At 53.5% G+C, this 25,718-nt stretch overlaps 1 protein-coding gene across 1 annotated transcript in view; it reads left to right on the top strand.

Moving 5' to 3' along the window:
- Positions 1-15,684, top strand: part of MGMT (O-6-methylguanine-DNA methyltransferase) — a 303,952-nt gene extending 288,268 nt beyond the window's left edge. Inside the window, exons 4-5 of the mRNA XM_032175115.2 lie at positions 3,289-3,428; positions 11,493-15,684. Coding sequence (XP_032031006.1) covers positions 3,289-3,428; positions 11,493-11,702 — 350 coding nt within the window. The 3' untranslated portion in view covers positions 11,703-15,684. The remainder of the gene's footprint in view (positions 1-3,288; positions 3,429-11,492) is intronic.
- The last annotated feature ends 10,034 nt before the right edge of the window (positions 15,685-25,718 follow it).

The raw sequence follows: 25,718 nt of genomic DNA, 5'->3' as shown, positions 1-25,718 counted from the left end.
GCTGTCTTCCTTATTGGAGCTGGGTTTGGCTGAGTTGGTCCAGGTTCAGGTGTCAGGCCTGCTCAGAGCCTTGAGCTCCACTCCATGGCATGGCATGAAAACATCTTGCATAAAAACCCAGTGTCTGTGACACGAAACGATTTCTCCCATGACCAGCATCAGAAAAGGGAATCCAGACCCTTGGCGGAGGATGCACAATGCAGGCAGAGGGTTTAGAAAACAGTCTTCTCTGGGTGAGGCAGTTACGGTGCACACATTTAAATAGCCGCCCAAGCCGAAATGAAAATAGCCCTGTCCTTCAGATGCACGGACTCCCAGATGCAGGTCCTCTCCCTTGACCCCAGCCACGGAAGCCCAGCCCAAGGTACCCAGCACCACAGGACAGGCAGGAGGAAGGGCAAGTTTGGGAAGGAAACAAGGGAAGTGGAGGGGAAAGGGAGAGGAACATCCAGAATGTGGCATACGGAGGCCGCGTCACAGAGCCCCCAGGTCTCGGGGCTGCCCTCTGGGGAGGCCCATGGTGAAAGAGAGAAGGCTGCTGGGGTATTTTTTTGTTTTGTTTTTTGCTTTTTGAGACGGAGTCTCGCTCTGTCGCCCAGGCTGGAGCGCAGTGGCACAATCTCAGATCACTGCAACCTCTGCCTCCCGGGTTCAAGTGATTCTTCTGCCTCACCCTCCCGAGTAGCTGGTACTGCAGGCGAGCACCACCACGCCCGGCTAATTTTTTTTTTTAGTAGAGATGGAGTTTCACCATATTGGCCAGGGTGGTCTCGAACTCCTGACCTTGTGATCCACCCACCTCGGCCTCCCAAAGTGCTGGGATTACAGGCGTGAGCCACTGCGCCGGGACCAGAAGGCTGCTGTTTTAATGGTTGCCCCTTTGGACCACCTGAAGTGATTGTTCCAGCTACTGAGGACTGATGTTGTCACCTCAACCTCAAGAACTTCTACTTTCCACGTGAGTTAATGTCTGTGAGTGGATTTCACTAGATTATAGAATATGATGCTTAACAGCAAGGATTGCCCTTCTTCAAGAACGGGTGGCATTCAGCCATGTGATTCTGCACAGGCCAGGGTTCAAAGCCCTGTGCTCTTTGAGAACTGCTTCAACTAATTACTGCGTTTGTTTGCTGCAGGGTGAAACTGAGTTTTCAGTTTCATACATTTGTAAAATCAGGTGCCTGATTGCTAAATACTGCGTTGTTTGAGCTATACTTCCTCATAGGTTGCCTGGTACGGACCAGTTAAGAAATGGTTTCCCGTGAGAAACTGACAATGAAGCTGAACATGTTTGATAAACTCTGTGCTCATCTATGGACATATAATTGTTTTATTATACGATACTTTTACACTTGGAAAGAAAGGTGCTCCATAATTTGGCAGCAATTTGTCAGAGCAGCACTCGAGGCTGGCGCTCAGATGAGGCCCTTGGAACCGTGCCATTGTTTCTCAGAACTGCTCTGCGCTCCACTTAGGTTTGCACACGCCTCCCTCGTTTTCATTCCTACAAGTTTAGTAAAGTTCCAGGCCGTTCTCCCAGAACACCTAATGGAAAGCACGGAAACAAAACCACCAACTCTGTGTTCGCCGAGGAAGGCAGGAAATTGGCCTCTGCTTCTTGTGGTATTGACGTGCTGCTTTCATTGTTTCTTTTCCAAGACAGCTGTCCCCGAAATCTCTGTTCCTCCAAGTCAACAGCAGGCTACCTCGCTTTGCTTTGCTTTTTTTTAAAGTTAGGCATAACAACAACAGCAACCATAATAATGATTAACAGTTTGATTTCAAAACGTTTTCTGAAGAAATGACAGTAAACAGAGTGCATTTGCCCAAGGAAATCCACCACCCCCCCAGCCATCAGCCGGTAATACAACTGCATGTGCTAATGAACCCGAAGCTGTTAATGTGGTTTCTTCAGTTAAATTGATTCATGAATTTTGAAGAGAACATTATCTAATGAATTTTCTTTGAATAGAAAGCAATTAAAAGGACAAATCAGTCTGATTAACCCCAAAGTCACCCTCCTGCCACAAATGGTGTACAGTTTGAAATTATATCATAAAAAACTAGAGCACATTTGCTATCTTTTTGCCCTCTACTAATCCATGTAAATTAATGAACAACAAAGTTAATTTCTTTGATGACCCTTTTCTAGTATCACCTGGATTATGCTGATGTTTAATTTGCTTAATGTTATAATAAAGACTAAACAGATTTTTTTCCCAGTGAAGTGATTATCGTTCCCTTCAGTTAAGAAGTGATTTTTATTATTTCACACACATGTAAGGGTGTGTTTCCTTTAAGAACCAAATCACACTTTGCCAGCTTGGCACCAAGTGTAATTAGTGTTCTTGTGGACACACTCGGAACATCGTTCCTGCCCATGGAAGCCTTCCCTTTGTTGCTACTATTCAGAAACTCGTGCCCCTGGAGGAGCTGGAGCCCCTGCGATGGAGGACGTGGCTCTGTCTCCAGTGGTCCTGAGCCGCATGTCCCCCTTGGAAAGACAATAGGTACTGATTCAGACAGGCCTTCTTCACGTGCCCCAGTTTCTCTCCCGCCGACACCACTCCCAGGTAACAGTTCTGAAACCTGGAGGCAGAGGGAGAGAATGTTGTCCTGCAATCACCTCCTCATTCCTGCAGCAGGATGCGGCACAAATGCAGTTGGATGTGGTTAGTCAATTAAAATGGGAATCAAGTCATTTTATTTTTGCAGCCCTATTCACTAAAGATGCCTGTAGCCAAGGTCACCGCCAGCCCCTGCATACTGTGGTGCTCGGCACTCCGAGCAGTAACTGGGGGAATCCTGCGCACGGCTGGAGGTGGACAGCCAGCATAATATCGCAGCCTGGCCTGTGGCTGCTTTTGCCTTCTTTGTCCCAGTTGAAGCTGGAAATTAACCAGCAGTACAAAAGATTTCCAAGTAGGCGGGCAGGCAGGGACTTCTGTGCGTATTAATGGAGCCATGAGCTCACTTACACACACCCAGTCGCTAGAAGAGTGGCACACGCAACCCCGCGTGGAACACGGGAAGGTGGAAAGAAATTGCAAACCTGCGGTGCCAGCTCCGGGGATGCCTTCCAAGGGGCCAGCCTGCATGGTGGCCTGCCACATGCTTGCATCTCCGCCTGGTGACATGGTGGCAGCAGTGCATGGAGGCCGTGTTTTAATTGAGTATAACACCTCTATTTGTGTCGATGCGTTTCCTGTTTTGGGACTAGCGGCTGTTTATATCAGAGCTGCTGAAGCCGTTTGTCCAAATAACATCATCCTGCATTCTTCCTTTCAGAGTCGTTCACCAGACAGGTGTTATGGAAGCTGCTGAAGATTGTGAAATTCGGAGAAGTGATTTCTTACCAGCAATTAGCAGCCCTGGCAGGCAACCCTAAAGCCGCGCGAGCAGTGGGAGGAGCAATGAGAGGCAATCCTGTGAGTTCTCGTGGCGCGGGCATGGCTGTGGGTGGCAGGTGCGTGCAGGTGGCAGTGTGTCGTCTGATCCCACGTGTTTCCCTGGAAGGCAGGCTGTGCTGCTGGGGTGGGCAGAGGGGCAACATCTGTGATGGGGACCATTGTGCCAGATGCCTCCGGAAGAGTCAAGGAGGCTACCCCAGCACCACACTCCTGGAAGCTCCCCCACCCCGGGAGCACATCTCCACTGCATGAGCTCCTGGTTGTCACAGTGAGCAGGAGAAGAGGGAGCCTGGAGGGGTGGCAAGCGGGCAGAGGGGGCCCCACCCGCTCACTCAGCAGGTGGAAGTGGTGGGTGCCTGTTTTATGGCCCACACTCTTCTAGGTGCCCGGAGTACAGCAGCTAACAAAACAGGCAAAAAGGCCTACCTGCGAGGTGCCTGCATCCTGGCAGGGTGGCCAAGCAAGGGTGCACATCCAACCCCATCTCTCTGTGGGCTGCACTCCCCCCTGAGGCCCAGGGCTCCCTGGGTCTCAAAAGCTAAAGCACCACACGTGAGCACGCGAGACGGGAGGCCTTGCAGCATGGGACGAGGGACCTGGACCGCACGCACCTCGTGTCTCACCAGGGATGGCGCCCTCCCCAGAGCCCTTCTGTGTCCTCGTCCTTCCCACGCGTCTGCAGTCAGATTTCACTGAGCTCGAGGCTCCCAAGCTATGCAGCCTCAGGCCGTGCTCCCCAGAGGACAAGGCCCAACCGGGACACAGCATGGGTGGGGCAGCGTGGGTGCCCTTGCTCTCCCATCTCCCAGCACCCAGGCCTGACAACTGGGCCACGGGCCATCTGGCATGAGGTGGTAAGTCACACACAGCATGCCATGTGGGCCCGGCCAAGGCCACACGTGCCTATGTGTGTGGGGGCAGGAAGGGTGCCCCCGTCTGCGTGGCCCGTTGGGAGAACCCACACAACCTCGAGAACGGCCCTGGAATATTCACCCAGTGATGGTGTGTGGTCACACTGGCGGTGTCTTCTCCCGAAAGCTCTATGAAAGTTTCTAGCATGATGGAAGCATACCATCTGATCAGGGAGCACAACTATGATCACTCCATCATGGGATGGGAAATTACTAAATCAGATAGACCTCGCTTTTTGAAAAATTGCTGTGGCTTTACTATTTCCAAAACTATTTCCATCCCTGCTCACAGGGGAGAGGCCGGCATGTTCACACCACAGCCTGCTGCTCCTGCTGCCCGCTGCAGCAGCCTGGGAGGAGATGACAGTTACGTAGGCTTTTGCACTAAACTGCATTGTTAGTCCTTAAAAAGCAACTCTAGTAGGTTTGTAGTGGATTGCATTGTCGTAATGTGCACGCTAATCTAGGCGAGCTTTCTGCCCTATTAAAATATCCCAAATATCCCAGGAGTGAGATACCACAGGGATAGCCACCATCCCCACCTCCTCCATCTCTTCCTGTCCTCAGTTTTGGTGACAGTGGCTGGTGGGTGCAGTTGGCCCTTCCTTTTGCACCTGTTGCACGTTAATCGCAGCGTCTTCAGCTACATTGTCGTAAAACATCTGCACAACGCAGTAGGGATCTGATTTTTACGGCCTGTTGGGGGATATTTCCGAATCACATTTCTGAGGATGGTTTTTGACGTTTCCCAATAAAGCTTAACCTACGTGCCCCTCTGGAAGGTCGCTGTCTTCTCCCCGGTTGTGAGTCAATTTTGAGTGTTCAGCCTGATGAAAAGGCAGCTCAGATGCTGTTGTGTTGTGGCTCCATGTAGGGCCCATGAGAACTGTGGATGCGAATGGGGTTTTGGGGGTCCTCTTCCTGCACCAGTGCAGTGACTGTTTCAGGCAATGTCTACTCTTTGTGCCCCTTGAGGAGAGTAAGTCCTTGTCTTCTCCCCACTGAGGAGGTGGATTCTGCTCCCTCCGTGCACACACGTGAAGATGGGAGTGGTCCCGTCAGTGGGCGCTGACTCCGCTCTCTCCCTCGTGTGTGCAGCTCCCCTTTTGCTGTAAGGACAAGCTCCACTAACTGACATGTGCAGCGTGGCAACACCCTTCCCCACCAGCCTTTCGTGACGCCAGCAGTTTCTCACTCTGCAGTGGAGATGCCGTCGCTGGTTAGCAATCCTGCTTGTGGCGATATTCAGAGACATTTATTGTTCTGCAAACCAGCGTGACTCTCTTCTCCTGCTATTAATCTCTATGAGTGTCTCTGTTCCAGTATGGCCTCAGTCACTGAAATGTATAAAGTAGTATCACATGGGGTGTAAAACCCTAATGTCCGTAAAGTCCACACGTCGGCACCCCATCCCACGGCAAAGCCAAGACTGGAGGTGAGCACAGCATCAGGCAGGAGGGTTCTACAAGCACCAAGTCTCGCCCTTCTTGGCATCCACATGCCTCCTGTGCCGAGGGTAGCCAGGCACTGGTGGCCTTTCTGTGGGCTCCACCGTGTGCAGTGACCTTCAACCTGAGGAGGGGGCTGCAGCAGGACCTGCGGCTACGGTACCCACAGACGCCTCAAATTATAGCACAGATATGCCAGAGATATTCCTTCAAGAAGCCTTCAGCTACGTAGTTTACTATCATTCAGGTTGACAGCCTCCCAAGTTCCCATTAGAAACCTCATTAGAATGGGCTAGGAGGATGAAAAGGTGACCCAGGGACTTGCGGGAGGAAGGGCCCTGGCCAGCAGTGAGCCATTGCTGCTGTCAGTGTCCCCAGGAGTGTTTCCCTTTGGCGCTGACAGCAACGTCCCAGCCGGAAGGCTGCGCATATCCACTCCAGCCCAGACGGTGAGTCGCTAAGACTCGCTCATTGAAAACATCACTTATATTCAGGCTGAATAGAGTGATTGTGCATTTAAGGGAGGAGAGTGAAAAATGGACTTGGAATATTAGAAAACATCGTAAAGCTCATTGTGCATTAATTCCTTAGGTGGCTTGCAATAAACAGGAGCACATGCTGGTTCATATTACTGCATTTGCTGTCGGCATGAGTTTCTCTTCCCCAACCGGAGTAAGGGATGGCTTTTGCCATGCGGAGCTTTCCTCTATCCTAGGAGCTTGATTTCTCCAGAATTTTCCGGGAAGGACTCAGCAGTCGGTGTAAGGTGGTTGGTCAGCATTCCTGGAAGGCTGTCTCCCCAACTCAGTGGGAGAGGATGATCAGTTTCCCAGTATATTGAGTAGAAAACTCCTCCCTGCCCACCCCCTCCACAAAGCACCCTTCCTCTTCCTCCTCAGACAGAATTTGCTAAATGCAGTTCAAAGGCAATCAATGCATTGCACAGAGTCTCCCCACCTTGTTCTAAACAAATGCATTCCTGAGGAGTTAGTTTATTCACAGATTGCCATGAGCGTTAATGACCCCCCGAGTCTTGTTCTGCCAGTCACCCAGATGGCTGCTGATAAAGACTTAGCATCATGTTCTAAGTGTCAGGGTTGTCAGTGGAGCTGAACCATTTGACCAGAAGAAAAAAATGCACAGGGAGCTATTGATTACAGCTTCTGGGTGTCACTTGTTCACTAGGATTTAGGTATTGATGAGGCTGCGAGTGAAAACCAGCTCTTTCCCTTGTGGGCTGCTGCCCAGAAGAACAAAGGCGAAGTTGGAAAAAATATTCAGCCGGTACCAGAATCAGAGGGATTCCATCATTGATTGAAAGGCCCCTTCATGTTATTTTTGTTGGAAACAAATCTATGGGTTTGGAAGTTTTATAGCATTTGAGAAAGAGGCTGCATAAGTGATGGATTCGCGTATTGGATGAATTAGATTTCACAGCATGAAGATTTCAATGCAGCTGTGATATTATGAGCTTCTTGGTTATTGATAAAAATTACATTTTATGCAGCACATGCTTTAAAGGAGAGGGCATAGAGGGTACGGATCCTTTGAAAATGTCCTTAGGGCCCCAATAAATTTCAGCAGGTTTCATCATCTTAATAGTCTGAAACCTGCCACCAAAATTCACACAAACAGAAGCAGTGTTCCCTATTTCTAATGGTAAAAATAGTGCCTGTTTGGTAAGTCACCTCTTCCCATCACAGCATGCTAAGGTGAGGACCGGTCACAGCTGTCGGGGTCATTGTTATTCCGTGCCGTCTGTCCTGGCCTCCGCATTGATGTATAGGAAGAGGGAGAGGGAGACATGTTTATTTTACTCATTTTTATAATTTCATAGCTCATTGAGAAGGAGAGAAGAAAAACCAAAGCTCTGCTGTGAAATCTGCTATTAGGTAGGAAAATTGAATTGGTGCCTAAATGTTTATAAAACTAGATTGAATTAAATGCCTACCTCTTTATCAGTCAAAAACATGAATTGTATATTATCTAATAATGCCCTCACAGCAGTTATTAATGGGACTGTTGTATTGGATAAAAATCATCAATCAGGGTAAATATTCCATCCTGGAGATTTCCTGTGACTCCTTCTGGAAGACTGGGATTCTCGGCTGTTCCAGAACTTGGCAGTTACTACACCTCACTCTAGTAAACTCAACGCTGAAAACAGTCAGCCCTCCGCCACCTGCATGTTCCCATGTCATAGTCGTCAGAAGCCTCTTAGACTGCGTCACTGGTGCACGTTACCAAACTCATCATCAAATCAGGATGAGCTGCGTGATGTGCTGGAAGCCAGAGCCCCACCTTGCGGCCATGTCATCTGCCGGCATCGGCTGTCACCCCACAAGGTCCCACCTCAACAGTCCATGTCAAGGAGGAGAAGTGTGGTGCATGGAGCCATGCGGGACAGTGGTTAGAGCCCCTTCTTTGCCACTTAACAGCTTTATGAACTTGGGCACAAGACTCCATTCGGCCGGAGGCTGAGACAGGCCTGGTGGGGCCTGGCGGGGGTGATGGGAGACATAGATGGGGTGGAAGATGCAGCAGCATCAGGCATGGGCACACCCGCTCCCAGGGGCTTTAAGCACCTTTTCCAAGGGGGGCTGGGGCTGGGGCTTCCCCTACCTCCCTCGGGGACGTGTGTAGCTGGGCCCCACAGAGGGCCACACCCACCAGGTGAAATCTGTGGCAGGTACATGTGTGGCAGTGACACAAGCTGCCTGCCCCGAAAGCCTCAGGGGATGCAAGAGTAGGAATCACCTCCCCAGGAAGCAGAGATGCCCAAGAAATAGAGCTTGGAGACGCTGGGCACATGCCCCCAGCTGCTTCCTCTAAAAGCTCACCCGACCAGTAGCTGGTTGCTTTGTCCAGTTCACTGGCTTTGGAGGGTGGAGCGTGGGGAAGCTGGGCATGGGCAGAAATCGTCTTTATGTTGAGCTGGGGATATGCTCAGCTGGAGAGAAACAGAAGAGTGAAGTCAGAGTGATACCCGGGGGGTACCCAGAATGATACCCGGGGGGTACCCAGAATGATACCCGGGGGTAGCCTGGACACGCCTCAACCTTGGGATCCTGCAGGAACGGCTGTTTGTTCTCATCAGGGCAGGACGCTGGGAGCAGGGCAGCCATGTGTGAGGGCCCGGGGGGAGGCCCCGGGTCTGCAGCATCTGTGTCTGGGCCATCTAGGGTGCAGGGATGAGTGGGCTGCCCTCCAGCTCAGGATGCAGGGAGGAAGGGGGGCCAGGCAGTAAGCAATCCCTAGGCATCTCCCATGTGCCCTCCACGTGTCGTGCCGGTCGAGAACCTTCCAGAGTGAGCTTGGTACCCTTCCCCATTCTTCTGGAGCCCACGCTGGCTCCTGTGGTCGTGCTCATTGGCAGTTTACCTTCTTCACGGAGCAGCCACTGTGATGCTTTGCACGATGATGAGGCATGTCCCTGCACACGTCCCCCGAGATGTCCTGGCCCCTTAGTGGCTGCCCACCCATACACCTGCTCCCCAGGCGCCACCAGCTACTTAGGGATGAAGCCTGTTGCCTGGGAGGCTCCCCAGCCAATTCTTTCTTTAGAAATCTGTGCGAGACTTCCCCACGTGCTCCTGGGAAGCCATTCTGGAGCAGCTCTTCACAGTAACCGCTTGTTGGGAAGCTTAAGCAAATGGCCCTGGAGCCCCCAGAGTCCCCCGCAGTGGCCGTGCAGACTCTGTGGCCATCCCTGTCTGCCCAGGCAGAGGGGGACAACCAGAGAGATGCCCATATGTTACTTCCCTGTCTTCCACCTTTCTGAGCCAACTGAGAAATAGATAGCAGACCTCAAGATTTTAGCTTTATTAGGGTAAAAGCGAGATTGAAGGCAGGGGGTGGAGGACCAGTGGCATGGCCATGGTGGCTTCCCAGTAATTCCCACAAGAATTACATTCGCCGTCACTGTCCCCTCTGGCTAAGCTGAGGCCTCCCCAGCCAGGGCAGGGACTGACCATCTCAGAAGAGATCAGGGCACCCCGAGCCCTGGGGCAGGCAGGTCACCTGCAGGAGCCCTAACATTGCTAAGCTGGGCATACCCCTCCCTTCCTCCCTTATTGGTGGTCAGTGACTCATTCTCCCTTGTGGGTGTGAGAGTGGAGGAGGCCAGCACCCACATGGAAACCAGAGGCAGGGGCCACAGCACCTGCCCCCACCCACCACAGGTGACTCTCAGAGCTTCAGCCGGACAGTGGACCCATGGAGCTCCTCCTGTCTACACAGCTCGGGCAGCGCCAAAGGACCAAGGCAGAGTGTCCCTGAGGACTGCACTGAAGGAGGCGCCCGCCCCTCTGGAGGGAACAGGGATTCCCTTCCCCTGGTGGAACATAAAGAAGCAGTTGGTAGGCAGGATCCGGGGCCTGTGCATGGCCGCGTGGTTGTGGTCCTCACTCTGGATCAGCCCCTATCAGCACGGGGCATCCTGAGTTTAGGTCAGCCACAGATCCGGATCGTGCCAGCTCCAGGCTAGGAAATAACAGGTTGGGCATTGCTGGAGGCCCCAGGATGCTGCCGCCAGAGTCCTGTGCCTGGGGGCGTGGGAGCCATGTGGGAGGCGCCGCCTGCAGCTTGGAGCTCTCTGGAGCCTTGCCCTCACCCTTTCAAGGTGGTGCCAGCCCTGGCCTCACGTGTGGGATGAGGATGGCAGCATTTTGAGCTGTGGGTGAGTTTGGGTGAATGTGCAGATGGCACCTTGAGAGCCATCGCTGCCTTGGGTCCCTGGGTGGAGCCCTTTTGACAGTCACTGCTTCCTCTTTGGTTGGGTGGGGGTGGTTTTCCTTGTGATGTAAGCTCACTTTTTGAAGCCCCTCTGCTAGTTTAAGACAGATGTGTGCTCACCGTCACTCTCGGGTGAACGGCTGGACAACAGCTCTGCCTCCCTGAACTCCTGAATTAGAAGGCTGCAGCAGCCTGTGGAAGGGCTGAGGGCAGGGAGGGGTAGTGGGTCTGGGTCCCTGCTGGGACCCAGTGGAGAAGCTGAGCGTGCCCTGCCCCCAGTGGGGGTGACCAGGGAGCTTCTTAGACACCTACAGGCACCCCAAAACTACGGAGGGAGACACATCCCCACTCCTGGGCACAGTGCGAGGCAGGGGTTGGCCAAGTCCTCCTGTCAAGGGCCCGAGAGTAAATATGTTAGGCTTGGCAAAGCAGCCACAGCCAGTATGGAGATAAAGGGATGGCTGCGTTCCAGTAGAGCTTCATTTACAGAAGCAGGTGGTGGGCTGCGTGGGCCGCAGCCACAGTTGGCCGGCCATGGGCTGGAGAGGCCTGTGCAGGTACGGTCTTCTCTGACGCTTCCTGTGATGCCTGTGTGATATCTGGGGAGTCTGAGAGCGTCACATACCACCAGAACTTGGAAATGTAGTTTTCAGTTTTGTAAGCCAACGTTGTAAATTACTCACCGGATGAAATTAAGTTTTCTCCTCCCAAATCATGGCATAAAGCAATTCTCTGAAGATGCCCCACGTCACCTCAGGACATTCGTCCCTCCCCCAGCCCATGCCGAGACCCCCAGGGACTCAAGGGCCTCAGGGGAGGGGGAGTCCATGCTGAGACATAGCTGGCACCCACCCATGACAACAGCCTGCCCCCGGCACGGGCCCTGCTTGGTGGGCACAGGACTCCTGTCAATCAGGGCCTTGCCCTTGACCCCAAAGATTTCATTTTCCAGATCCCTGACTGACGGTGGCTGCCCCTCTGTCTTCCAGGTCCCCATCCTCATCCCGTGCCACAGAGTGGTCTGCAGCAGCGGAGCCATGGGCAACTACTCCGGAGGACTGGCCGTGAAGGAATGGCTTCTGGCCCATGAAGGCCACCGGGTGGGGAAGCCAGGCTTGGGAGGGAGCTCAGGTCTGGCAGGGGCCTGGCTCAAGGGAGCAGGAGCTACCTTGGGCTCCCCACCTGCTGGCCGAAATTGAGTGTGTGCAGCAGGATGGATGTTTGAGCGACACACACGTGTAACACTGCATTGGACGCGGGGCATGGAGCCACCGCTGTATTAAAGGAAGTGGCGGTGTCCTGGGAACAAGCGTGTCTGCCCTCTCTGTTTCCATATTTTACAGAGGATGAGTTCAGATGCCCGCAGTCCTGCACACATTGGTTTCCTTCTCTAACGCTGCCCTTGCTCTATTTTTCATGTCCATTAAAACAGGCCAAGTGAGTGTGGAAGGCCTGGCTCATGTTGGGGCCACAGCCCAGGATGGGGCAGTCTGGCACCCTCAGGACACAGACGGCTGCCACAGCCGCCGTCTAGGACCAGCTAAGGCCTGTCCCAGTCCATCCACACTAGAAAGCTGGCCCTGCCCCATCCCCACCATGCCTCCTTTCCTGGCTGTGTCCACGGCTGTGGTGGCATTTTCCACTCACAATTCCTAGCATCCCACACTCAGGTCTCACTGAAGGAAAGGGGAACAGGCCAAGGAAGTCGATACTTACGGAGGTTTTCTAGCTGTGTTTCCCACCTGCCAAAAAGGCTAACGCAAGCTGCATCCACTTACGGTCTGTATCAGGTGAGTAGAAAATAACCATTTGCCAAGATTTGGAAAGACAAAGAGCTCTCTGGACACGAGTTCGATGGAGCTTGCCCCTCTCTGAGAGCTGAAGTCAAGTCTCACCCTCTCTCCATACTCCCTGGCCTAGTGTGCTCTGGGTAGCAGGTAGGAAGGGACAGGGGCCTCACATCTCAGGGGCTGCACGAAAGGGCCCTCAGGGACCATGGGCCTGTTAGGACCCCAGCACCCCAGTGTCGATCCTGGAAGTCAAAGGTCACGACTGTGGGGGGCCAGCTCATGTCACTGATGGCAGCAGCGAGGGTTGCCAGCGTGGGCAGTGTGCTGCTGTCTGATACTTCATTATTGTGTTGTCATTCTAGCTGTATAATTAACTATATCCAAAAGACAGAAGGGAAACCTGTAGCTCTGCATATGGAAAAATAAAACAGCATATGATGTATAGAGAAAATAAACCGCACCCAACTGTGCACTAGAGCGCCGTGTTCTTACCCGACGTTCCTTGCCTTGGTGTGAACCACAGCAGGGAAGCTCACGTGGTTCTATACGTCACCGAGGCCTGGATGAAAACGTGGCCTTACGATGTGTATGGTTGGGACCTGCCTTCTATTTCATGTTTTCTTAACACCAACAAAAGAAAACCGATTTCAGACTTTTTTCGCTGATTTATGATTTATTATATCCCTTTCTGGCATCAGCCAAAATCTGGGTTTTTCCTATGACATGAAGTAATGTGACTCTTACCCCATTGTCTTAACTCTTGGTATTTTTGAAGCAGGGTAAGTCACACAGCGGGTCACGTAGACACGTGCTGTTTTGTGGGACAGGCCCTGGGCCCCCTTGCTCCTGGCAGGCCTCAGGTGCCGCACACCGCGTCACCGTCAGGACTCGCAGGCTGTCTGGTCATTTTTGACGTTGCTAAAGGTGAGTGGGAAAAGCTGGGTGCACTCTGCCCCAGAGGTGGTGCCCTGTGTCCCCCACAGATGATGCCCCTGCCCAGTGATGGCCGGTCACCAGGCACTGCTTTCCCCTCTGTATGAACAGAACAGAAGCTTCTAGCTCTCCAAGGCAGCAGCTTGGGGCCTGGTGGCCCGGGTGTGCGAGCCGTGAGTGCTTTCCAACAGAGGGCACCAGAGCCGTGCGGTGTGCTGTGGAGACCCCGGCACCACTTCCCCTGCTGGAGGATGGATTTGAAGGAGGGTGGCTGGGTGGCACCCCGATGGCTCCCTGTGCTCCCTGAGACCCTGCAGGCCGCCCTCTGCAGCCACATGTGGACCGGCAGGCATACACGCTGCAGGCAGGCTGCCTCCGCTGTTTGGGTCCCATGAACGACGACGGGAGCCTCCTAGTGAGATCTCCAGGTTTCTAATCAGGCACAGGCTCTGAGGGAGGATCCTGGGGCCACATGACTGCAGGCAGCGAGGGCCGAGCGCCCAGATCCAGGTCAGCTCCTGGTGGCAGGGGACCCGCCCGTCAAAGCCGTCCGAGGTGAGCCAGCAAATCCGTGTGGCCTGGGAGCACAGGTGGGCCTGTTTGGGCCATGCCCTTGGTGCAGTACAAAACCAGGTTCTGCTTCCTCTCTGAGGGTTTCCGCGGCCCTGTCAGAACGCTTGATAGATGCCCCAAGGTTCCCTCTGACAGCCGCAGCAGCAGGGCTCAAACCGGTGGGGCCATGTACCGCTCCAAGGACAAGCTCTGCAGAGGCCGACATGAAAAGCCAGCACGCGGGTCGCCTAGAGCCGCTCTGGCTCCAAGCTGTAGCGCCGCTCGTGAAAATATAGAGGGAGAGGGAAGGCACAAAGAAATACAAAACTATTTTCCAAATAAAAAGAAATGTCGAAACAAGAAAGCTGTGTTCTTCGGCCTTGGCCCCAGGTCCCCCTCACCGTGTCGCATTTCCCAGCACTGCGATGCTTTGAAGGCTGACACTGAGACCCGCCACGGCGCGACAGCCACCTCGCAGCCACTCAGACTGGCCGACCACGCTCACCTGTTTCCAGAGAGAATGAGAGAGTCAGAAGTAATATTTGTTTTTGCAGAACTACACTTGTAGCAAAATAAGTTGCCTTTGGCCATGCAGGAGACTGTTTTGTGAGGGGTTGTCCTTCTCCCAGTCTCTCTTCCCGTAGGGAACAGAAGTGTCCAGCAAACCCACCCACATTCCACGTGTCCTGTGGCCGCCTCCAGTGGTGAGTCTGTAAGGCCAGAGAAGAGCAGCTATGACCGTGCAAACGCGCACGTTAGGGTGTTGGCTGATGCAGAATCAGGAAGCCTGGAAGAGCTCTCGCATGAGGAACTGCAGAACTTCTTATGGGCATGAATTTGCACTTCCAGATGTGAAGGTTGCAGGCACCGGGTGTTGCAGAGGAAGTGGGCAAGCTCACCTTATAGAGAACTGGGGTTTGTAATTCGTGTACACTTCTTACCCAGCAGAAACAGCTTACTGAACACCCCTTGGGTGGCTGGATAATGTGCTAGCGACTGAAACCATCTCTGCGACTTAAGCTTCTCTGGTGCATAGCACCCCACATGCTTCTCCAGAATCCCGTTTGGAGGGGCCAAGCAAGTCCAATATAGATATGTTTACACTGAAGCCATCAGTTTTGCTTCTTACATCGTTTGTAAACAGCAGTATTATCCTGGAACTTGTTTCCTACAAAACTGTAAGATAAGGATAAAATCCCATCCACCCGAATTGCTGAGAAACCTAAGTGGTGGTGTGACCCACCGGAGCCCTGTGGAGTGGCGGACTCTGGGGAGTGGCTGATCAGTGAGATTCTCGCAGCAATGTGAGGCATCCTCCTCGCAGAAATGCGTTTACAGATGTCGCTGTATCCCCTGACCTGGCCTACAAGGACAGAACAGCCCTGGGGGCCACGTCCCCTCCCCGTCTCATCTGCCACTTGCCCACCTTGGCTGTCCATGCACCCGTAGCTGTGACCGTGGGCGGTGGCGCCAGCTCGGACTTCACCCCGTTGCAGCGGGCAGGATGTTACACTGAGCTGATGTGAGATTGTTCATGAAGCTGCAGATCTTAGTGCTATTTGGGCTTCTAACAGCACAGAGGAGGATTCTGAAGTGAGAGGGAAATTGGCTTCATGTAGGAGCAAGGGGGAAAGTGTTTTATTTTACTAAGAAGATTTTACTGAAAGACCAATCCCGAAACGGCCCTTGCTTCGGCCACAGCTGCTGGGATGTCCTCGGGCCTCCCCTGTCTTGTCTGCATGTCTTCTTGTTGCTGTCGGGGCAGTGGGGTCCCCGGAAACAGTCCAAGGCCCTGGGGTGGGGGATTTAAATTTTTTGACTTCCCTCAGACCTCAGACCGTGTGGGGTTTTTTTTTCTTTTTCTTTCTTGTTCACGGGCATTTGATTAAAAGTTTGTGTTTAAAGAGCTGAACTTCACATCAGTTTTACTTATCAGTTTGAAAGACATTGAGATCTAAACACGGCTCTGCCCAAGACCTCTGCCGAGCAACCCCGTCTGTCTGTCTGTCTGTCTGAAGGGACGGGAAGGTGGAGAAACTGCAGGTACTGACCTGTCTCTAAGCCACTGAGGGCAGCCGTCCAGTGTCCTCAGGACCCCATGGCTCCAGCTGCTGACAGATGGGAAACGTCTGGCCTCCATCACCCGGGTCGGCCCTGACAAGGATCTGTAATGGGGGCAAGGAAGGGGGTGGATGAGAAAGTAGGAAGTGGATGCTGGGCAGCGAGGTGCAAATTGACGGCAGAGCCCAGCCCGACAGCACCTTTGATGGATGAAAGGACATTGTTAACAAGCCTTTAAAGTTTCTCATTAATGTTTTTTTCGTTGAAAAAAAAGCCACCAGAAAAAAATTCCACATGGACAGTAATTAAGATGGATCCCATACAGTATGGTATCAATGTTAGGAGCCTTTAGGAAAACATTATCCACCCTCCTATTAAAGACTTATTTTCAAGCTGCCATTTTCCAGGCTGTTGAAAGTCCCTGGCAGTGTGGGGACCTGGGCAGCCAGGCACGTTCCACAGATGTGATGTGGTCGGCCTCACAGGTAATGTTCCTGCCGTGGCCTGAGGATGCAGAGTGGAGCCCCCGAGCTTTAGTTGTCGCGCACTCTGATGCAGTCGGGCAAGGAAGGGTGGGGAAGGATCTGACGGATCTGCTGCCGTGGAGAAGCTGGAGTTCTTCCCAGCTCTGAGTGAGCCCCAGGGAGTGCGTCTGAGCTGAGTGCACGTGGTGCCCATGGTTCTCACCAGAGATGCTCAAGCCGTCTCTTCTTGTTTCTACCCGGAGGCTGGGCCAGCCCCCCCATTGTACACATGGCACCACACACGGGCATACCCAACGGTTCTTTCCAAGTCTTCGAGTTACATGTCACTGCTGTTCGGACCCCGAACACTGGCGGAACGCGTGCTTCCAGGTTGATTTGTTGACCCACATTGAGGAAACGCAGCTGGAGAAAGTATCAAGGTCGTAACGTTAAGCAACATGCGATATTGTGCAAAAAGGATTGTGTGTTGTGATTGCCATGGCTATGAGGAGAAGTGGATGCACGTGTGAGACTTGGCTGGTGACAAGGAAGCATGCATGGAGCATGGAATCAGGTCCTGAGCAAGCAGGCGGTCCTCCAAGGTGGCGGAATTGGCCCTGGGTCCCCGCCCAAAGGCTAATCCGCTCTGGGCCTTGGTGGGAAAGCTCTGCCCTCTAGGCTGGCCTCTGAGAGGGCTTTGGTGCAAGATGGGGACCATCACCTTCCCGTCACTGCCCACTTTCTAACCAGACAAGGAGGGTGTCTGTACCTGGCGCTAACCCAGGGTTTGGGGGACTGCCTTACAGTCCCCATCAGACAGAGAAGGCTTCGTTTCTCAGCAGCTCCAGGCTTTAATTCACTCCCAGGATGTGTTTCTTTTGGGGGTAAAACAGTCCCCACAGAGAGTTAAATTTTAGGAAGCCATGAGATCCTTCCAGATGAAAGGCATCGTGTAAGTGTATGGTACTGTTACTGAGCAAAAGCCCCAGTGCTCCTAGGTGTGGCAACGAGACGCCTGCACTCACCGGGCACCACCCAGGCGGGGTGGGCGCTCCCCGGGACTGGCAGGTTCTCCAGGTGCCTCCTTCTTCTTGCAGCTTTGCTCACTTTGTCGATTTTCAGGAAGGGGAATTTTAAATGTCCCCCCAATCCTGAAGAGAGTGAACAGCATCTTTAGGAGGAGGCCTCACCGTCATCGTTACCACACTGGCCATAAACCAGAGACCCTGCTGGAGAAACCCTCTGCAGGCCTTGGAGGCCTCACACGTCCCAGTTACGGGCAGTGCAGCCGTCGCCTCCAGAGAAGATTCCTCTGCAACGGGAAAGTGTTTGTGAAATGAGGCAGGGTTTACATAATTGGTGTGAGCCTGAGCACACCTGGCACACCTGTGTCCTCTGCATACACCTGCCTGGGTGCCAACGCTGCTTGCAGGTGGTTTTGGGGAAGGTGCAGGCCTGGCTTCCATATGGCACATGGTGGCTTTTCTAAGACTGTTCACATGTTCCCCGGTGAGGAGTGGCCCTGGCCCCTTTTTCCTGTAGATTCTCGACACCACTGGAGGGCCCGTGACGATCCTTCTGTCCCTGCAAGGTGTGGCCTGCTGGGGCGGGTCCTGCCAAGTCTTCATCTCCATCACCGCTCAGCAGCGTGTAGCCTGATGTGGGAGGCGCCCAGGAGGGGAAGCAGAGACATCCTGCCTTTCTCTAAAAGCCACTCCAGTGACCAAGAGGTAACTTGAAATCATGGGCACAAACACCCATAAATCATCATCACAGCTAAGCCGGCCCCCAGCCCCCTCCCAAGGGGTCTTCTGCTGGCACCACCACCACCCAGAAGGAGAGGTGGGTTGCCAAGTGGGCTGCTTTGGCCCGGCTCCACCAGGGGTGGGAGACACTTGGGAGTTCCAGAGCCGCAGCTGACCCTGGAAATGGGAGGGGAGCTGTTTTGCAGTTGTCAAACCCAGTATCTGCCATGTGAAGCTCCCTGCCCCACACTTTGCAATTCAAACCTCATCTGGGCAGGCATCCCTGAAATGCACCTTTCCCAGAAGTCTTGCTTTTTCCAGAACTTAAGTATTCTCACTCAGGGAGCTGTCTCCTAAGCCACCATTCTGGAGTGCTTCCTTGGGAAAAAAGCCTTTCTTGGACTCTGCATGGTGGCCCTGGGGACTGGCACTCACCTCCCCTGAGCCCCTTGCTGGAGACAGCAGAGTAGCCCGACCAAGGGCTCCTCCCACCTGACCAGACGGGCCATCCACCAGCGCACCCAAGGCTGGACTCTAGCCTTCAGGGAGCCTCGGGTCCAGGTGAGTACATGGAAGAGAATCCCTGAGCCAGACCTGGGACGTTCTGGAACACTCTGGAGCCAGCTCTCCTGCAAGAGCTGTGGGCTGGGAGTTGGCACCACCAATTCCATGGAGAAGTTGGCCTGGTAGTGGCTGTGGAGCTCTGGAACAGGAGGCCCCCAAGGGGCTGCACGCCAGTGCACAGACTGCCTCTCTCATTGCTGATGGGTGAAGCAGACCCTTGGGACGGAAGGACACTGTGCTCCCCCGCCCCCCAGGCCGGGATCGGGTGGCTCTCATCAGAAGGCCCCACTCCAGGGTGTTGCTGTCAGCTTCCTGGGTCCCCAGCAGGCTTTGATCCTTCCCCCACAGCCACAGAGGGTGGGCCTTCCTCACCCACAGGAGCCTTGGCGGGCAGTGTTCCCACCACGTGAGGTCCCCCAGGGCGCTAACTCCCCCGCCCTTTGGCTGCCGTCCTCCAGCAGCAGGAGTGGAGAGCAGCTCTGCTCCACAGCAGCCGTGGCCAGAGGCATTCTAGCCACCCGAGCAGGAAGTTCACAGCCCCGTCTTGACTCTAGCTTAGCTGAACATAAGACCACCGTGGGCCACTGGCTGCCTCTACCTCCCGCTCCCCCCAGGCGGCCACACCCAGCACATGGTCTGCAGAGGCCACAGTGAGCGGAACTGGGGGAACAAGGACCTGAGGAACTGTGGAGAGAAGCCCCTTTCCCAAGAACCTGCACAGTAAGCATGCTCTTGGGGCCCCCGCAAGGCCACTGGAGGAGACAGCCGGGCTCTGGCCACCCCAGATCTGCAGGGGTTGCTGCCTTCACTCTGACATGGAAGCGTGGCTCATAGGGCTCAAGGAGCAGGCAACAGGGAGCAGCCATGGGACCCCAGTCCCTGGGCTCCTGCATGCACTGAGAGCCTGGCAGGGTGGGTGGTGGGAGAAAGTACCCAGAGGTGACGGGGTAGAGGGACGAAGGCCTCAGGCCAGCTCTGATGTCCCGGCCAGGGCACTGGGCGCAGTTCAGGGCTTTGCAGGCTTCTGTGTACCCTGTATGGCTGGGTTTTAGGCCAGGACTGTGACCTGTGGTAGAAGGTCCAGAGTATCTGAGGACATCCAATCCCAGAATCTGCCTGATCCAGGGATGCCAGGCCTGAGTGACCATGCCCAGAAGCCAGAGGGAATCCTGGTGTCTGTAGCCCTGACCGAGTATCAGGCGTTTTCCCGAGGCACACTTAGGCCTCCCAGGAATGCCCTTCAGCTGCAGGGATGCAGGCCTGGACAGCATGCACAGGGTAAATCCAGAATGTTCAGACAGGCAAAAAGAAGGGCCATGGTCATGTCAGCTGCTGGTGCTCACAGACATTCCTCTAATAAACTGTGACAATGAGGATGGCAGATGAGATGTAGGATGTTGTGGTTCGGGCCTGGGAGAGGTCGAGGCTGGTGGCCCCACAGATGGGCTGGTTCTTTCCGTCACCTTTTAATGATTGCATCTGTGGGGTGAGCATGTTCCTCTCGACCTTCTGCTGTGTCCCCCTCTGGACCAAAGCCTGAAGTGGGCTGGGCCTCTTCCTGTGAGGCCTCCTGCCGGGACCCGCCTTGCTTCTAAGATGGAGGGACATCTTCCCCTGACTCGGGAGGGCCAGGTCCTGCCACTCGGACGGGAGGCCACTGCATGGAGCCAGGTCCTGCCACTCAGAGCGGGGGACCAGTGCATGGAGCCAGGGCGGTAATTGTGGGCCTCCCTGACCCGACCTGCCCAGGGAGGTCCTTGGTGTTCATGTCTGCAAAATGGCAATGGGGGAGCTTGCCTCAAAAGAGTGCTAGAAGTAGCAAGAGACTTCAAAGATCTTTGAAAAATTTACAAGGCACAAAAAAAATACAGTGATCAGAAAAAACTCTCCAAGGCACATGCAAAAAAGTATGGCCAAGGATATGGTATGCATAGCATAACCACAGTTGTGTTATGCAAAGAAATGGGATCAACCCAGTGACCCAGCAATGAGAGACTGGATACATCCACTGGAAACATGCAGTAGAATGGGTGTGATCTCAGCCTATTTGTCTTCTCACGGGAAGAGGCCCATCCCTACAGAGTGGTAAGGGAGAAGAGTTGATGCAAAATGATACGTAAGGCATGTGCCCGGGTGCGATGCCCAGAAATAGGCCAGAGCTCATTACCTGTCTCCGGGTGAGGGGATTACAAGCAGTTTCCCTTCTTTATACCTAGCTATGCAGGTGTGTATATACAAACACACATACACACACACACATATACTGTACACACTACCTAAGGAGGGAGGAACAAAGGAAGGAAGGAAGGAATCTCAGGTTTTTTAAATGCAGCCTGTAACATATGTGAAGGTTTTTAAAATTTGCTTTTCATTTTCTATTTTTATTTTAGATTCAGGGGAGGCATGTGCAGGTTTGTTACAAGGGTGTATTGCATGATGCCGAAGTTTGGGCTTCTATCGATCCTGTCACCCAGATAGTGAACATCTGTATCCAATAGGAAGTTTTTCAGCCCTTACCCCCTCTTCCCTCCCTTTGGAGTCCCCAGTGTCTGTTGTTCCCATCTTTATGTCTGTGTGTACCCAAGACTTAGCTCCCACTCATAAGTGAGAACATGTGGTGTTTGGATTTCTGTTCCTGCATTTGCTTAGGAGCATGGACCAGCTGCCTCCATGTTGCTGCAAAGACGTGGTTTTCTTCTTTTTTATGGCTGCATAGTATTCCATGGTGTATACGTACCAAATTTTCTTTATCCAGTCCACTGTTGATGGACACCTAGGTTTATTACATGTCTTTGCTATTGTGAATAGTGCTGCAATGAGCATAGGGGTGCATGTGTCTTTTCAGTTGAACAATTTATTTTCCTTTGAGTAGATACCCAGTGACAGGATTGCTGGGTTGAATGGTAGTTCTGTTTTAAGTTCTCTGAGAAATCTCCAAACTGCTTCCCACAGGGGCTGAAGCAATTTGCGAGGAATCTCTATTTTTTAAAAAGAAAGCTCAAGAGAGAGGAAGCAGCAGACCCCCTCCACACAGCGCAGACCCCCAGGACCTACGTGAGGAACACAGTTCTCGATTTGAAGAGACCAATTCCCAAGGAGGTTTATAAGAAGAAATACCTGTTAGTGTTCATTTACTGTCTCAGGAAGACCCCGGAGTCTGAGAAGTGGTCTTTGAAGTAGTTGGTTCATAAGTTATTGACCGAGGGTCTAGGGATGGAGGAAGCTGTGCCTGGCCAGCTCCGTGGCTGTGTTCTCCGGGGAAGAGTTATCATTTTGTTAAGATGTTACTCTAAAGGATGCTTTTAAGGCAATGTCCAGAATGTAGACAGAAACTAGCATCTGCCCTCAGAGAGTAAGCACCACCCAGGATTGCAAAAGCGCTCTCATCCCAGGTACACAAGAGCCTCTGTTTGTCTTATGGCTTTTATGATTTTAAATGACCTGAGGTATGCACGCGTGACAGCAGATTCATGGGGGCTGCAGAAACCCCTTGAGAAGAGAGGTATGTTGTCTCTGCACCTCCTGTACACAGGTTGTGTCGGGGGTTTCCTAACCTGGGGCGCAGAGGAGGTGGCCTTTGGTCTGAGTGTGTTCAGTGCATGCGCATTACAACCTCACGTCTCTCCTTCCAGCAGCCCGGCTCAGGGGCCGCGCAGGATGCCATGGAGGCATAGCGTTTCTCTCTAGCACCAGTGCCCTCCCGTAGTCCGGGCTGCCCGGGGATGTGCGGAACTGGACGCCAGCGGCTGGACGCTGAGGGGCAGCTGTGGGGGCCAAGAGGACACGTGGAGGTTTTTCACCTGTGTGGAGAAAACACTCAGGGAATGGGGGAAGGAGAGTCGGTTTTGAAATTTCATTTTTGCAGATTCTGCCTCGTTGTGACTGCCATTGTTATAACTCTTGTTTCTGTTGAGAAAGTGGCGGAAGGATTTCAGAAGGACAGAGAGTGAGTTTGGTAGCGAGTTCAGAGATCAGCAGCCAGCCTCAGTTACTCTTCTTCCTGAAAGCAGCACTGGGCAGGTGTTGCTCTAAACCCCTTGGCCGCAAGGGCCGGTCCTAGCCCTGTGAGAGCTGCCTGGGGTCCACACTTTCCCAGCCCCTTCTCAGTTTGTCTGCTGGGTGCCAGACAAGCCGAGGCCAGATGCCGGGAACTCTGACAGCCCCTGATTTGTGCTGATTTCCTTTCCTGGGCCCCTACTGGAGCCTGTCCTAGCTCAAGGCCTCCTCGTGGAGCTTCCTGGAGCTGGGAGCACACGAGCAGGAGGATCTTCAAGGCCAGGGAGATGGAAGTGCACACAGCAGAGACGCCGTCTCACACCTGCAGAGGACAAGGTCAGCAGGTTTCAGAAGCCCCCAAAGAAATGCAGAAAGCCCAGACCGCGGGGCAGCACGACCACCATGCCAGCTACTAAAGTCACTTCGATAAGGTCAGGAGGTGTTTCTTTTCTTGTCCCTCAATGCTTTTTGTGAAGATGAAGCTTTCAGCCATGGAAGACGTGAAGCCCGTGGGCACGCAGGCCTCGTGCTTCCGAAGCAGTGGCTTTCCACACTGCTGCTGTCTTCAGTGGACGTGCAGGCCTGGCAGGAGTCTTTGGACACAGCGCGCCTGCTGCCTCTGCCCCGCCTGCACACTGGGAGTGCCGACACCCATGTCCCTGGCTGGTGGTCCTCACGGTGTCCGGCAGCCCACAAGAAGCAGTGGGTGTTGGGGGAACACAGACGGCCTATTTTCAGCCACTTAAAGGGAAAATCAGCTCAAAAATCAACAAAAAATTTTGTTATGACACACTATACATAATTTCACCAGAAAATCAAGTTACACATAATACAAAGCCATTCGGAGTCCCCCGATAGCACTGAGAAGACCTGAGCATTGCATCTTCCAGCAGTTGCTAAATCCCTTCCTCCCTCCCTAAAAAGGGAGCAACAACAAAACACTCTCCTTATGCGCCTGACTTTAGAACGCCAAGACGGTTGCCACGCTGTGTTTGCCTAGGACCCAGCCAGTGCAGGCTGCTCTGAAGCTCAGCTCCTTCCTAGCACAGGGCTGCACACTGCCTACCGCCCTCCAGTGTGGGCGTGAGTGCCTATGTGGTCGTTTATGTCAAGGGCTGGATGCTCTGACCACGATGCTGCATGACCAAGTTCCCAAACATACGAACCAACGTCTGGGCCTCAGTGTGTCTTAAGACCAAGGGCCCGAGATGGCACCGGGTGTATCAGCATTGGCGCTGAATTCCAGCGCGTGGTTGAAAAAGCTGAGCATGGGTTCTGCTCAGCTGCTGGAGGGAGGTGGCCGGCTCCTGCACAGTCTCCAGGCCAGGAGGACTCGAGCCAAGCTGAGAACACTCATTTATTTGAAGCTGCTGCTGCTTTGAGACACAGAATGACACATCTAAATAGTACAGCACCAAGAGGTATGTAGCTGCCTGTACTTTTCTGAGCAAACATCTGACTGCTGTGCCAGGAAGCAATGTGACAGGTATTCTGTAGTTTCAAGCAAATTGATCTCAGATGTAGATGAACAGATTTTCACAAGGAAAGGATGGAAGTTTGTCATGTGCTAGGCCTGAGCCTGCTGGGTGCTGCAAGTTCATTTGTTCCTGGCTAAGGATGGAAGCGCCATCTCCTCCCCCTCTGCCTTCTCCTCTTCCCCCTCTGCCTTCTCCTCTTCCCCCTCTCCCTTATCCTCTTCCCCCCCTCCCTTATCCTCTTCCCCCCCTCCCTTCTCCTCTTTCCCCTCTCCCTTCCCCTCTTTCCCCTCTCCCTTCCCCTCTCCCCCCTCCCTTCTCCTCTTCCCCCCCTCCCTTCTCCTCTTCCCCCCCTCCCTTCTCCTCTTCCCCCTCTCCCTTCTCCTCCTCCCCCTCTCCCTCTCCTCTTCCCCTCCCTCCTCCAGGAAGGCTCCCCAGAAGCTCCACTCCCTGAGCAGGTCCCCTGGCTTGCCTCGGCTGGCATGGACTTCCATCATGCAGGTTCCGACCCCTAGGCTGCAGTGGAGCCATCATGGCCTTCAGGTTTCAGTGCTCAGAGAGACAGTGCCACATTTGGGCCCTGCCTTTGCAGAAGCCCCACAGATTGGGAACCTTTGGCCCATTGCAGTGGGGAGTGGGGGATGGAGCAGTCATGCTCGGTTCAGGATCAGAGTCCAGCTCATCTGCTTTACAGACAGTGTCTTGTGTGAGCTGGATAACCTCTCCATGCCTTGGTTTCTGTAGTGGATTGAATGGGGGCCCTCAGAGAGGTCTACATTAAATCCCTGGAACCCGTGAATGTGATCTTATTTGGAAAAAGGGCCTTAGCAGATATGATTAAGTTAAGGAGCTCAAGATGAGATCATGCTGGATTATCCTGGTGGGTCCTAAATCCAATGACAGTTGCCCTTATAATAGAAAAGGGCTGGATGCAGTGGCTCACGCCCGTGATCCTAATACTTTGGGATGCCAAGGCAGGAGGATTACTTAAAGCCAGGAGTTGAAAACAGTCTGGGCAACTTAGCAAGACCTTGTCTCTTTAAAAAATAATTTAAAGATTAGCCAGGCAGGTGGCACACACCTGTAGTCCCAACTACTCAGAAGGCTGAAGATGGAGGAGGATCACGTGAGTCCAGGTGGTCAAGGCTGCAGTGAACTAGGATCACGCCACTGCACCCCAGCCTGGGCGACAGAGCAAAACCCTGTCTCCAAAAAGAGAAAAGGAGAAGACACAGACACAGTGGAGAAAGCCATGCAAAGACAGAGGCCGAGATGGAAGTGATGGCAGCCACCAGCTGAGAAACACCTGGAGTCACCAGCAGCTGGGGGGAGGGAAGGAGACTGCTCCCCTCGTGCCTTCGGAGGGAGTCTGGCCCAACCAGCACCTGATTACAAACTTCTGACCTCCAGAACTGTAGAAGACGTTTCTGCTGCTTTCCTCCCCCCAGTTGGTGGAATTTGTTGCAGCAGCCCCAGGAGCTCCTGCAGCCACCTCACCTGCAGAACAGGGACGGCAGCGGCCACCCTCATGAGGCCATGCCCAGGTCGCAAAGCGACCTGGCTTCCTGGCACGTGCTGAGTGCTCGGATTGTGGTGGCGGTTCCTTGGCTTCCTGGCACGTGCTGAGTGCTCGGA

This window comes from Hylobates moloch, unplaced genomic scaffold, assembly GCF_009828535.3.
Source record: "Hylobates moloch isolate HMO894 unplaced genomic scaffold, HMol_V3 SCAFFOLD_3, whole genome shotgun sequence".
NCBI classification, from domain to species: Eukaryota; Metazoa; Chordata; class Mammalia; order Primates; family Hylobatidae; genus Hylobates; species Hylobates moloch.
The sequence above is the reverse complement of the archived record's forward strand: the minus strand, read 5'-3'. Positions and strand labels throughout refer to the sequence as shown.